Here is a 13663-nt window from a genome sequence, read left to right as displayed (position 1 = left end):
TTATGGACATTAGTTCCCCCAGAGGCTGGGTGTGTTATTGACACTGGATCCTCCAGTGGCTGGGTGTATGATTGCCATTGGTTCCCCCGGTGGCTGGGTGTCTGATTGCCATTGTTCCCCAAGAGGCTAGGTGTATTATGGACATTAGTTCCCCCAGTGGCTGGGTGTATGATTGCTTTTGTTCCCCAAGTGGCTAGCTGTATTATGGACCTTGGTTCCCCCAGTAGCTGGGTGTCTGATTGTCATTGTTCCCCAAGTGGCTAGGTGTATTATGGACATCTGTTCCCCTGAAGGCTAGGTGTATGATTGCCATTGCTCCCCAAGTGACTAGGTGTATTATGAACATCAATCCCCCTGGTGGTTAGGTATATTATGGACATCGGTTCCCCTGGTGGCTGGGTGTATTATGGACATCTGTTCCCCTGGTGGCTGGGTATATTATGGACATCTGTTCCCCTGGTGGCTGTGTATATTATGGACATCTGTTCCCCTGGTGGCTGGGTATATTATGGACATCTGTTCCCCTGATGGCTGGGTATATTATGGACATCGTTTCCCTGGTGCCTGGGTATATTATGAACATCGGTTCCCCTGATGGCTGGGTGTATTATGGACATCTGTTCCCCTGATGGCTGGGTGTATTATGGACATCTGTTCCCCTGGTGGCTGGGTGTATTATGGACATCTGTTCCCCCGGTGCCTGAGTGTATTATGGGCATCTGTTCCCCTGGTGCCTGGGTGTATTATGGACATCGGTTTCTCCGGTGGCTGGGTGTATTATGGACATCTGTTCCCCTGGTGCCTGGGTGTATTATGGACATCGGTTTCTCTGGTGGCTGGGTGTATTATGGACATTGGTTCCCCCGGTGGCTGGGTGTATTATGGACATTGTTTCCCCGGTGCCTGGGTGTATTATGGACATCGGTTCTTCCGGTGGCTGGGTGTATTATGGACATCTGTTCCCCTGGTGGCTGGGTGTATGATTGCCATTGCTCCTTAAGTGACTAGTTGTATTATGGACATCGGTTCCCCCGGTGGCTGGGTGTATTATGGACATCTTTTCATAAGTGGTTGGGTGTATGGTTTCCATCGGTCACCAAATAGCTGTGTTGCCATCAGTCCCAAAGTGGCTGAGAGTATAATAGCAATCACTGCCCAAGTATTTACACGCTTGGAGCGTCACCGCCAGATGAATGCTTCGTGGGGGTGGGATCACTCAATGCAAGTTTGAATGTCATTGGTGGTCGCGTGGACCACTGTAAAGCCCTTTTATGGGTTTCGATAGTGTCCTACAGACTGCAATAGATCCTCCAGCCAGCAGGACAGGCATCGTCCGTTCAAACACCTTGTTGCTTCTGCTCTTCTGAGGTTGCCCTGGCAGCCCAGAAAGGAAAGGATACAACTCAAAGCGGCTGCCTCTTGTGGAGCGGTGCCTGAGACAACCACACACACCAACTGGACCACTAATGTCGGCCTCAAAGGATCTACTCGCGCCTCTTTACAGAAGTCCACCTTTGGCGTGAACTTCCTTTTAAGGAAGGCGTTCCCAAAATCTTTATTTACTTAATTAGCTATTTCTATGTCCTCATAGTCCAGACTTCCTTGTGAAGCCAAGCACTTGTGTAATAGTAGAATAGCTCACATCCTGACACAATATGAATGTATAACCTTGTACTAACGTAACAAATTCACAGTATCATATCCTTGTTACTTCCCCTACCCAATACGGTGTCATCCGTTGACGTATCTTCACTGTGAACCGTGGTGAGGGACAGACTGTGCTATGATGTCTCTGGTGCATGGTGCAGAAACCAGGGTGCTCATTCCTGATGTCTCTCTTGAAATTAGTCCATTTCAGAGCAGAGATGTCCCTGAAAGGTCTGCAGATATCAGTCTTCCCACATATTAGTCCATTTCTGAGCAGAGATGTCCTTGAAATGTTTGCAGATATCAGTCTTGCCACACATTAGTCCATTTCAGAGCAGAGATGCCCTTCAAAGGTGCAGATATCCCAGTCTTGCCACACATTAGTCCATTTAACAGCAAAGATGTCCTTGAAAGGTCTGCAGATATCCCAGTCTTGCCATGCATTAGTCTATTTGAGAGCAGAGAGGTCCTTGAAAGGTCTGCAGATATCAGTCTTCCCACATATTAGTCCATTTCTGAGCAGAGATGTCCTTGAAATGTTTGCAGGTATCATAGTCTTGACACACATTAGTCCATTTCAGAGCAGAGATGCCCTTGAAAGGTGCAGATATCCCAGTCTTGCCATGCATTAGTCCATTTGAGAGCAGAGATGCCCTTGAAAGGTCTGCAGATATCCCAGTCTTGCCATGCATTAGTCCATTTAAGAGCAAAGATGTCCTTGAAATGTCTGCAGAAATCAGTCTTGCCACACATCAGTCCATTTCAGAGCAGAGATGTCCTTCAAATGTCTGCAGAAATCAGTCTTGCCACACATCAGTCTGTTTCTAAGTAGAGATGTCCTTGAAAGGTCTGCAGTTTTTCACCGTTGCACAGCAGTCTTACACAAACTCTGTACTCCGGCAGTACAGCCACCGAATATTGTTATTAAAAACTGAATATGTTTTTGAGCTTCTGCAGATGTTTGTGAATCGAGGTTCCACGGCGGGAGTTAGTGTTTGACGCGCTGTTTTTTTTCCAGCACTGCAGTCCTTCATCCGGTCTTACGCAACCTACCACAGGACCCTGAAGCACATCTTCCATGTGCGTCGCCTCCACCTGGGCCATGTGGCAAAGAGCTTCGGGCTGAGAGATGCCCCACAGAACCTGGTGCGACCTCGTCCCGGAGCCAAGAAACGGGGTCACAGACAGGAAAGGTAAGGGCGGTGACGTACCTGGTAGAGCTGAGAGTTCTGTCCTGGGCAGGAGGGTGGGATACCTGGAGATGTGAACCCTGCCCTAGACAGTGAGGGAGGGAGGATGGGGGAAAAGGTGAGCTACCCAGAGGCGTGAGTTCTGTCCCAGACAGTGGAATTAAAATACATGGAGATCTGAGCTCTGTCCTAGACAGAAGTGAGCTATCCGGAGGTGTGCGCTTTGTCCTAGTGAGGCGGTGATGGGTACCCAGAGATGTCAGTTCTAGCCTAGACAATGCAGTTAAGATACCTGGAGATGTGAGCCCTGTCCTAGACAGTGAGGGGGGGATTTGGGGGAAGGGAAGGAGGTGAGCTGCCCAGAAATCAGAGCTGTTTCCTAGAGAATAGAATTAAACTTCCTGGAGGTTTGAGATCTGTCTTAGACAGTGAGGTAGGGGTGGGTACCCAGAGATGGGAGTTCTTTCCTAGGCAAGGATTGTGCTACCTGGAGATGTGAGCCCGGTCCTAGACAGGGAGGATGAGCTACCGGAAGGTGTGGGCTCTGTCCTAAACTCTGGTGGGCTGAGCCACCCGAAGACGTGAGTTCTGTCCTAGACAAGGCCAGTAAGATACCTGGACATGTAAGCTCTGTCCTAGATAGAGGAGGTGATCTATGCAAAGATGTACGCCCTGTCCTCCTAGACAGGGAAGTGTGTGTGTGGGGCGGGAGGGGCGCAGCTAGTAAAAAATGCAAGTTCTGTCCTAATCAAAGGACATTGGTACCTGGACATGTGAGCTCTGTCCTAGACAGTGGGGGAGCTATCCGGAGATGTGAGCTCTGTCCTAGACAGTGGGGGAGCTATCCGGAGATGTGAGCTCTGGGAGCTATCCGGAGATGTGAGCTCTGTCCTAGACAGTGGGGGAGCTATCCGGAGATGTGAGCTCTGTCCTAGACAAGGGGATTAAGACCCTTGGAGGAGTGAGCTCTGTCCTAGACAGGCGAGGCGTGATACATGGAGGTATGAACCGTGTCCTTCATAGAGGGTAGTGAGCTTCCTGGATATTTTGTTGACAGGAGAGTGAAAATATTTGGAGTTGTAAGTTCTGTCACAGAGAGGGAAGGTAAAAAAAGTTGGTGAGATACCTGCTAGCGCTGAGAGCTCTGCACTGGACATAAGTGAGCTACGTGGACATGAGAACTCTAACATAGACAGGGTGGCTGAGTGATTAGACATGTGAGCTCAGTCCCAGACTATTGATAAACCTGGAGATCTTGAAACTTCTGTCTCTGACAGGGCAGATGAGGTGAATGACATTCCTCAAGATGCTTTGAACTGTGTCCCCAACAGGTTTGTCCACCCACAGAACCTGAGATACCTGAAGGCAATGAGAGCTTAGTCTTAGACAGGGAAGGAGACATACCTGGAGGTATTTTCAGCTTGGTTTTAGACGGGGATTGAGAGATACCTGGAGGTATTAAGAGCTTGGTTATAGACAGGGAAGTTGGGATACCTGGCGGTATTTTCAGCTTGGTTATAGACAGGGAAGTTGAGATACCTGGAGGTAGTGAACGCGTGATCCTCGACAGGGAAGGAGAGATACCTGAAGGTATTGAGAGCACTGTCGCAGACAGGGACAGTGAGATACCTGGAGATATTGAGCTTAGTTTTAGATAGGTAAATAGACATAACTCGAGGTTTTGAGAGCTTGGTCACTGACCGGGAAGGTGAGATACCTGAAGGTATTAATAGCTTAGTCTTAGACAGGGAAGGAGAGATACCTGGAGGTATTTTGGGCTTTGGTTTAGACAGAGAAGGAGAGATACCTGGAGGTATTAGGAGCTTGGTCATAGACAGGAAAGGTGAGATACGAGGAGGTACTGAGATCTTGGTCACAGACAGGGAAGTTGAGCTACTTGAAGGTATTGGGTGCTTTGTCACGGGGAAGGTGAGACAGCTGGAAGTATTGACAATGGGTGTAAGATACAAGTGGTATGTGTAGATTCTCTGAGCCCTGTCCCAGACACTGGGAGTAAGATAAAAGTGGTATGTGGAGATACCTGGGGTATTCAGAGCTTGGTCATAGACAAGGAAGATGAGATACCTGAAGCTATTGAGAGCTTAGTCTTAGACAGGGAAAGAGAGATACCTGGAGGTATTTTCAGCTTGGTTTTAGACAGGGATTGAGAGATACCTGAAGGTATTAACAGCTTGGTTATAGACAGGGAAGTTGAGATACCTGGAGGTATTTTCAGCTTGGTTATAGACAGGGAAGTTGGGATACCTGGAGGTATTTTCAGCTTGGTTATAGACAGGGAGGTTGAGATACCTGGAGGTAGTGAACGTGTGATCCTCGACAGGAAAGGAAAGATACCTGAAGGTATTGAGAGCACGGTCGCAGACATGGACAGTGAGATACCTGGAGATATTGAGCTTAGTTTTAGATAGGTAAAGAGACATAACTCGAGGTTTTGAGAGCTTGGTCACGGACAGGGAAGGTGAGATACCTGAAGATATTAATAGCTTAGTCTTAGACAGGGAAGGAGAGATACCTGGAGGTATTTTGGGCCCTGTTTTAGACAGAGAAGGAGAGATACCTGGAGGTATTAACAGCTTGGTTCTAGACAGGCAAAGGTGAGATTCCTTGAGGTATTGAGAGCTTGGTCACAGACCGGGAAGTTGAGATACTTGGAAGTATTTAGAGCTTAGTCTTAGACAGGGAAGGGGAGATACCTGGAGGTATTATCAGCTTGGTCTTAGACGGATGGAGAGATACCTGTGTTGCGTGGGCTCTCATTATCCTAAATGAGACTACTGGATTTCTAGGCAGCAGGATCGATAACGGTGTGGGGGACTGAGTCTGACCCACGTGTAAGGAACTCTGTCACCCTAAATCCGGTTTTTGCTCCGGCTAACTAGCAGTGCCTCATTTCTCCCACGGGGAAGAAATGATTGGGCAGCCGAGCGCATGACATCTTTGGAACTTCTCAGGGAAGTCGTGGTCACTCAGATCCAAACCAACTCTCTCATTTACAATATGATCTCATATACAAATGACAAAGACAGTATAAGTTTTATATAATGTTTTAATAAAACAACTGTATTTTAGATAATAAGGCGTGAGCCGCAATAACCAGAACAATACAACTAAGTAGGATTGAAATAGTCACCAGGAGAGTAAAACATAAGAACAAAGCTATCATAGTGCCTAACAGTTTCTACTCTCCCTCTGCTTGTTCTATTTAGAGCACAGCATGTTAAGCTTCTAGCTTGCCTTTCCGAATCACTAGGGAGACATCAGCCCTCATACCTGAGCAAAGGCCTGTGATCTGGTTCAGCATCTGCAACGAGGCAGTCAGCGTCTAGTTGTGGTTCCCTGGTCGGAATCTCCCTCTCTCGTGTATTGGGACAAGGAAGTGATTTTATAACTAACATGTCATCGTGATCACAAAATGTCCCTACGCAGGAATGCCAAATCTAAACTCCTACCACGTCTATCGGCAATGTACCGGACTGTATCCTTGACTGAAGCACAGAGTGAATATGTTATGGAGAACTCCAGTGCTGAAGTAGGCAAAACAGTGTGATATGAATAAAAAACAACACCGTAGAACTAGCTATTTGAAAAATAACAGTACGAAGCCTAATAAAAAGCATTTAGAGCAAAGTGCACAGAGGCTCTAAGCTGTCAACAAATGAATAAAATACATTCAGGGCAAAGTGCACAAAGGCCTAAACCCCGAAGCTAATGCGCAAAGGATACGTAAAACTAACCACACTACACCCTCCCCTTTTCGGTAGCAAGTGGTTCCAATAATATAAAAGTATGCCCCAAATATAAACAATATATAAAACCATATATTTCGACAAGGTCAGAAGACAACAAAGTCATAAATTTAGGAAACATGTGACGATAAAGCCAAATTCAATATAGTGTCAATTTTGCAGGAGAGAGAAAAAAATCCAATCGTCAGACAGAAGCAATAGAACGTAGGAGCTCCTCCACTTCGATATATGTTAATATCGGAAGATCCACACCACAAAGTACCATGGAGCAGGTGTGTTCCAAAGCCCCAAAACCATTCAGGGCGGCACCCCGTGCAGGGCCTATGAAAGAGACAATACCATCTTCCTCCAGGAAGGGAATCTCATAAACCGCCTCACGAAGCAAACGCAACCGTAGTGCACAAGTCTGGGAATGAGCCCTAATCGGGAACATCAACAGATCAGGATCGACCACTGGAGGGCGCTGCAGTGAGAGACAGAAAGCCAGTGCATGTTCAAACGAGCACCAAAGGCACCGAAACACGGGTTGCACACAATCCAAAACCGGTCTGAATGACCGAGACCAGTCACACTCCAAATGGCCCAGGAGTGTAGCTCCAAAATGCTGCATCATGCGTTCACGACACAGCTGCGCTGACGGGAGCAGCAATATAGGATCTCGTCGTGGCGGGACAGCCATTGCGAAAAAATAGCAACAATAGCAAGACTCCAGCCAACAAAGCCAAAGTAATCGGGAAACCCCCAAAAATGCTTCCGAAAATAGAGTTTATAGCCGAAGGTATCAAACCGAATATGGAAGAGAAGGTGTGAGCAAAACCAACACCAACGGCTTTGAAAAAATGAGCAACACCAGCAGTGCTGGATGCATTAAATATAGGTCCCACAAGTTCACCGAAGTGACTTGGAAAGTTAGTATTCAAAAGGGACTGTATCTCCGCCGATGACCTTGCCACCTGAAGTGCGTAGGTCTCGCTAGCAGATGTAAGGGCCACATGCTTTTGAAACAATAAAGCTTTCAGCCGACTCAACTTGTCGAAATTAACCTTGGAAGTAGCAATATGAGGCCAGATGTCCGCTACCTCCCTAATTTGAGTGGGGGGAAACAACACATTCCCGCAGCACGTAACGGCCTTGTTGACAACGACAACGTAAACTATTCCGGCACGCATGCCACAGCAGCGTTCGCTGTTAAGAACAATGTAACTGCCGTTAGAAAGCACCTGGAAAGTGTGTTTAATAACCGGGACTGGAACTCCCTTCAGATAACAAGCTAAGTTAGCAATCGAAGCGTTACACGCTCCGTGCAAGGACAGCTGTTTACAAACCATGGAATGGCTGACAGAAGCTTCGCATTCGCTACCACTAAGAAAAACCTCCCTCAGACCATTAACACATCTGTATTGAAAGGGAAGCTCCCACACCTCGTGTATGTAACTGTCTCCCAATAGTTCATATCTACCCACCGGAATGTGCTTCAAACAAGAAGTAAATTGCAGAGTGGAGATAGGCAAATTAATAACCCCATGAATCAACCACTCAGCTGACGGAATCTCAGCCACCGTGAAAGGCAGTTTCTCCAATTTCTCAATATTCAACATAACATATGTCGCTTCCTTTTTAGCCATCAGCTGTTGTTGACGAGACAACTTAAAGGAGACAAAGATCTCTCTGGCACGAATGTGCTGCCATGGAACGTGACCTGCCTTCAAGGTCTGAAGAGTCCAACCCAGCTGCATGATGGACCGCGTCCGACTCTGCCCATGATATAAAGAAGACATGTCCGATTTATTAATGTCAATAGCAGAGGAAACAATGCTGTCAATCGTATAAACACGGTCAGAAAGGGTATGCATGCCATTATCAACAACAGACAAAGTCTGCAGCAGATTTTCCTGATCAATCTGCCTCAACCGGGCTGCAGCCTCCTGTTGTGAAAGCTTCCAAATCTCATTATAAACTTCGTAAAAAAATCTTTACTTCCGTGGTACCTTGGGACCTGACACAAAATCTTGTAAATCAGTATCATTAGACAGTAACGAGAGATGTGACTTAACTGCATCCAGCGTGGATGACTTCAACCATTGCTGACAAAGCTTCCCCACGCTGTATGTAGTTATAATATCAGCATGTTCTGGCGAAATGTAACGAGGGTCTGCCCTACTAGTCCTGAACCCCCCTGAAGAGGTGACAAAACGTTGATGACACTTATTAGTGTCTATAGGCCATAATAACCACCCGCCCGGATGTATCGATGAAGTGATAAGCGTACCATTCTGGACCCAATGTGTAAATTCACTAAAAGTAGCATTCACATAGTGCTGCCAGTTGTTTAATTTGGAAGGGACAGGTATACTAGGCAAATTTAACTCTCTAATTGTTGCCAAGCCCAAACAGCTAGTCTGTTGTACTGTGTAATTGAGGAAAATCATCTGCACAGGGATAATACATGCTCTAAATAATGTGCCCATGCCTTGCATCTGCCAATTTTTCGTACCCCAAACACTTTTCAAGTCAACAGTCTTAAACCAGTATTCATACCCCTCGACCGAAAGTTTAGATACAAACAAATTTGAATACAGTAATTTAGTATTGGTCAGTAACATTTGCCCCACGTTGGGCGCCATTTCGCGTGGGCTCTCATTATCCTAAATGAGACTACTGGATTTCTAGGCAGCAGGATCTATAACGGTGTGGGGGACTGAGTCTGACCCACGTGTAAGGAACTCTGTCACCCTAAATCCAGTTTTTGCTCCGGCTAACTAGCAGTGCCTCATTTCTCCAACGGGGAAGAAATGATTGGGCAGCCGAGCGCATGACATCTTTGGAACTTCTCCGGGAAGTCGTGGTCACTCAGATCCAAACCAACTCTCTCATTTACAATATGATCTCATATACAAATGACAAAGACAGTATAAGTTTTATATAATGTTTTAATAAAACAACTGTATTTTAGATAATAAGGCGTGAGCCGCAATAACCAGAACAATACAACACAGTAGGATTGAAATAGTCACCAGGAGAGTAAAACATAAGAACAAAGCTATCATAGTGCCTAACAGTTTCTACTCTCCCTCTGCTTGTACTATTTAGAGCACAGCATGTTAAGCTTCTAGCTTGCCTTTCCGAATCACTGGGGAGACATCAGCCCTCATACCTGAGCAAAGGCCTGTGATCTGGTTCAGCATCTGCAACGAGGCAGTCAGCGTCTGGTTGTGGTTCCCTGGTCGGAATCACCCTCTCTCGTGTATTGGGACAAGGAAGTGATTTTATAACTAACATGTCATCGTGATCACAAAATGTCCCTAAGCAGGAATGCCAAATCTAAACTCCTACCACGTCTATCGGCAATGTACCAGACTGTATCCTTGACTGAAGCACAGAGTGAATATGTTATGGAGAACTCCAGTGCTGAAGTAGGCAAAACAGTGTGATATGAATAAAAAACAACACCGTAGAACTAGCTATTTGAAAAATAACAGTACGAAGCCTAATAAAAAGCATTTAGAGCAAAGTGCACAGAGGCTCTAAGCTGTCAACAAATGAATAAAATACATTCAGGGCAAAGTGCACAAAGGCCTAAAGCCCGAAGCTAATGCGCAAAGGATACGTAAAACTAACCACACTACACCTGGAGGTATTAGGAGCTTGGTCATAGACAGGAAAGGTGAGATACGAGGAGGTACTGAGAGCTTGGTCACAGACAGGGAAGTTGAGCTACTTGAAGGTATTGGGTGCTTTGTCACGGGGAAGGTGAGACAGCTGGAAGTATTGACACTGGGTGTAAGATACAAGTGGTATGTGTAGATTCTCTGAGCCCTGTCCCAGACACTGGGAGTAAGATAAAAGTGGTATGTGGAGATACCTGGGGTATTGAGAGCTTGGTCATAGACAAGGAAGGTGAGATACCAGGAAAGGTGAGATACCTGAAGGTATTGAGTGTTTGGTCACAAATGGGAAAGGAGAGACACCTGGAGGTTTTGAGGCAGGATGGGTGAGATATTTGGGGATCATGTGAGCCCTATCTCAGACAGGGAAAGTGAAATCCCCCGAGATAATGTTAGGTTTGTCCCAGCCAAAAGAAGTGAGGTTGGTCTTAGGCAGGAATGGTGAGATACTTGGACACCCTGAGAGCTCTGTCTCAGGCAAGTAAAGTCTGGGGTTGCTCCAAGCTCTGCCCCCAGACACTGGGAACTGGGTGTAAGATACAAATGGTATGTGAAATAGCTGTGAGCTCTGTCCCAGACACTGGATGTGAGATCTCCATGGTCCACGTAGGGGCTCTGAGCTCTGTCCCAGACACTGTGTGTAACATACAAGTGGTATGTGGAGATGCTCTGAGCTCTGTCCCAGATACTGGGTGTGAGATGCAAGTGGTATGTGAAGATGCTCTGTCCCAGACACTGGGTGTAAGATACAAGTGGTATGTGGAGACGCTATGAACTCTGTGCTGAACACTGGATGTAATTTATAAGTGGTACGTGGAGATGCTATGAGCTCTGTCCCAGACACTTAGTGTAAGATATAAGTGGTTTGTGGAGATGCTCTGAACTCTGTCCCACACACTGTGGGTGTACGATAGAATTCTGTAGAAATGGTATGTGAAGATGTTCTGTCCCAGCTACTGGGTGTAAGATATATGGTATGTGGAGATGCTCTGTTCCAAACACTGGGTGTGAGAAACAAGTAGTATGTGGAGATGCTGTGAGCTCTGTCCCAGACACTTAGTGTAAGATACAAGTGGTATGTGAAGTAGCTGTGAGCTCTGTCCCAGACACTGGGTGTGAGATACAAGTGGTATGTGGAGATGCTCTGAACTCTGCCCAACACACTGTGGGTGTACGATAGAATGAGATAGTAGTGGTATGTGAAGATTTTATGTCCCAGACACTGGGTATAAGATATATAGTATGTGGAGATGGTGTGAGCTCTGCCCCAGACACGGTGTGAGATACAAGTGGTATATGGAGATACTCTGAGCTCTGTCCCAGTCACTGGATGTAAGATGCAAGTGGTATGTGAAGTAGCTGTGAGCTCTGTCCCAGAAACTGGATGTAAGATACAAGTGGTATGTGGAGATGCTCTGTCCCAGACACTGGGTATAAGATACAACTTGTATGCGGAGATGCTCTGAGCTCTGTCCCAGACACTGGGTGTGAGATACAACTGGTATGTAAAGTAGCTGTGAGCTCTGTCCCAGTTTCTGGGTGTAAGATACAAGTGGTGTGTGAAGTACCTGTGAGCTCTGTCCCAGACACTGGGTGTAAGATACAAGTGGTATGTGGAGATGCTGTGAGCTCTGTGCAAGACACTGGGTGGAAGATACAAGTGGTATGTGGAGATGCTTTGTCCCAGACACTGGGTGTAAGATACAACTTGTATGCGGAGATGCTCTGAGCTCTGTCCCAGACACTGGGTGTGAGATACAACTGGTATGTAAAGTAGCTGTGAGCTCTGTCCCAGTTTCTGGGTGTAAGATACAAGTGGTGTGTGAAGTACCTGTGAGCTCTGTCCCAGACACTGGGTGTAAGATACAAGTGGTATGTGGAGATGCTTTGTCCCAGACACTGGGTGTAAGACACAACTTGTATGCGGAGATGCTCTGAGCTCTGTCCCAGACACTGGGTGTGAGATACAACTGGTATGTAAAGTAGCTGTGAGCTCTGTCCCAGTTTCTGGGTGTAAGATACAAGTGATGTGTGAAGTACCTGTGAGCTCTGTCCCAGACACTGGGTGTAAGATACAAGTGGTATGTGGAGATGCTGTGAGCTCTGTGCCAGACACTGGGTGGAAGATACAAGTGGTATGTGGAGATGCTTTGTCCCAGACACTGGGTGTAAGATACAAGTGGTATGTGGAGATGCTCCGAGCTCTGTCCCAGACTCCTAGTGTGAGATGCAAGTGGTATGTGGAGATGCTGTGAGCTCTGTGCCAGACACTGGGTGTAAGATACAAGTGGTATGTGGAGATGCTCCGAGCTCTGTCCCAGACACCTAGTGTGAGATGCAAGTGGTATGTGGAGATGCTCTGAGCTCTGTCAAAGACACTGGATGTAAGATAAGTGGTACGTGGAGATGCTCTGAGCTCTGTCCCAGACACTGGGTGTGCGATACAAGTGGTATGTGGAGATGCTCTGAACTTTGTCCCACACACTGTGGGTGTACGATAGAATTCTGTAGAAGTGGTATGTGAAGATTTTATGTCCCAGACACTGGGTGTAAGATATATAGTATGTGGAGATGCTGTGAGCTCTGCCCCAGACACAGGGTGTGAGACACAAGTGGTATGTGGAGATACTCTGAGCTCTGTCCCAGTCACTGGATGTAAGATTCAAGTGGTATGTGAAGTAACTGTGAGCTCTGTCCCAGAAACTGGATGTAAGATACAAGTGGTATGTGGAGATGCTCCGAGCTCTGTCCCAGACACCTAGTGTGAGATGCAAGTGGTATGTGGAGATGCTCTGTCAAAGACACTGGATGTAAGATAAGTGGTATGTGGAGTAGCAGTGGGCTCTGTCCCAGACACTGGGTGTAAGATACAAGTGGTATGTGGAGATGCTCTGAGCTCTGTCCCAGACACTGGGTGTAAGATACAAGTGGTATGTGGCGATGCTTTGTCCCAGACACTGGGTGTAAGATACAAATGGCATGTCGAGATGCTGTGAGCTCTGTCCCAGACACTGGGTGTGAGATACAAGTGGTAGGTGGAGATGCTCTGCTCTCTGTCCCAGACACTGGGTGTAAGATACAAGTGGTATGTGGAGATGCTCTGAGCTCTGTCCCAGACACTGGGTGTAAGATACAAGTGGTATGTGGAGATGCTTTGTCCCAGACACTGGGCGTAAGATACAAATGGCATGTCGAGATGCTGTGAGCTCTGTCCCAGACACTGGGTGTGAGATACAAGTGGTATGTGGAGATGCTCTGCTCTCTGTCCCAGACACTGGGTATAAGATACAAGTGGTATGTGGAGATGCTCTGAGCTCTGACCCAGACACTGGGTGTAAGATACAAGTGGTATGTGGAGATGGTCTGTCCCAGACACTGGGTGTAAGATACAAGT

General features: G+C 46.8%; 1 protein-coding gene across 2 annotated transcripts in view; it reads left to right on the top strand.

Annotated features, from left to right (window-relative positions):
* DDX31 (DEAD-box helicase 31) overlaps positions 1–13663 on the top strand; it is a 302158-nt gene that overhangs the window by 253262 nt on the left and 35233 nt on the right. For both annotated transcript variants that reach the window (XM_069237113.1, XM_069237114.1), the window contains one exon: positions 2666–2840. In XM_069237113.1, coding sequence (XP_069093214.1) covers positions 2666–2840 — 175 coding nt within the window. The remainder of the gene's footprint in view (positions 1–2665; positions 2841–13663) is intronic.

Source organism: Pleurodeles waltl, chromosome 6 (genome assembly GCF_031143425.1).
Source record: "Pleurodeles waltl isolate 20211129_DDA chromosome 6, aPleWal1.hap1.20221129, whole genome shotgun sequence".
In the NCBI taxonomy this organism is placed as follows: Eukaryota; Metazoa; Chordata; class Amphibia; order Caudata; family Salamandridae; genus Pleurodeles; species Pleurodeles waltl.
The sequence above is the reverse complement of the archived record's forward strand: the minus strand, read 5'-3'. Positions and strand labels throughout refer to the sequence as shown.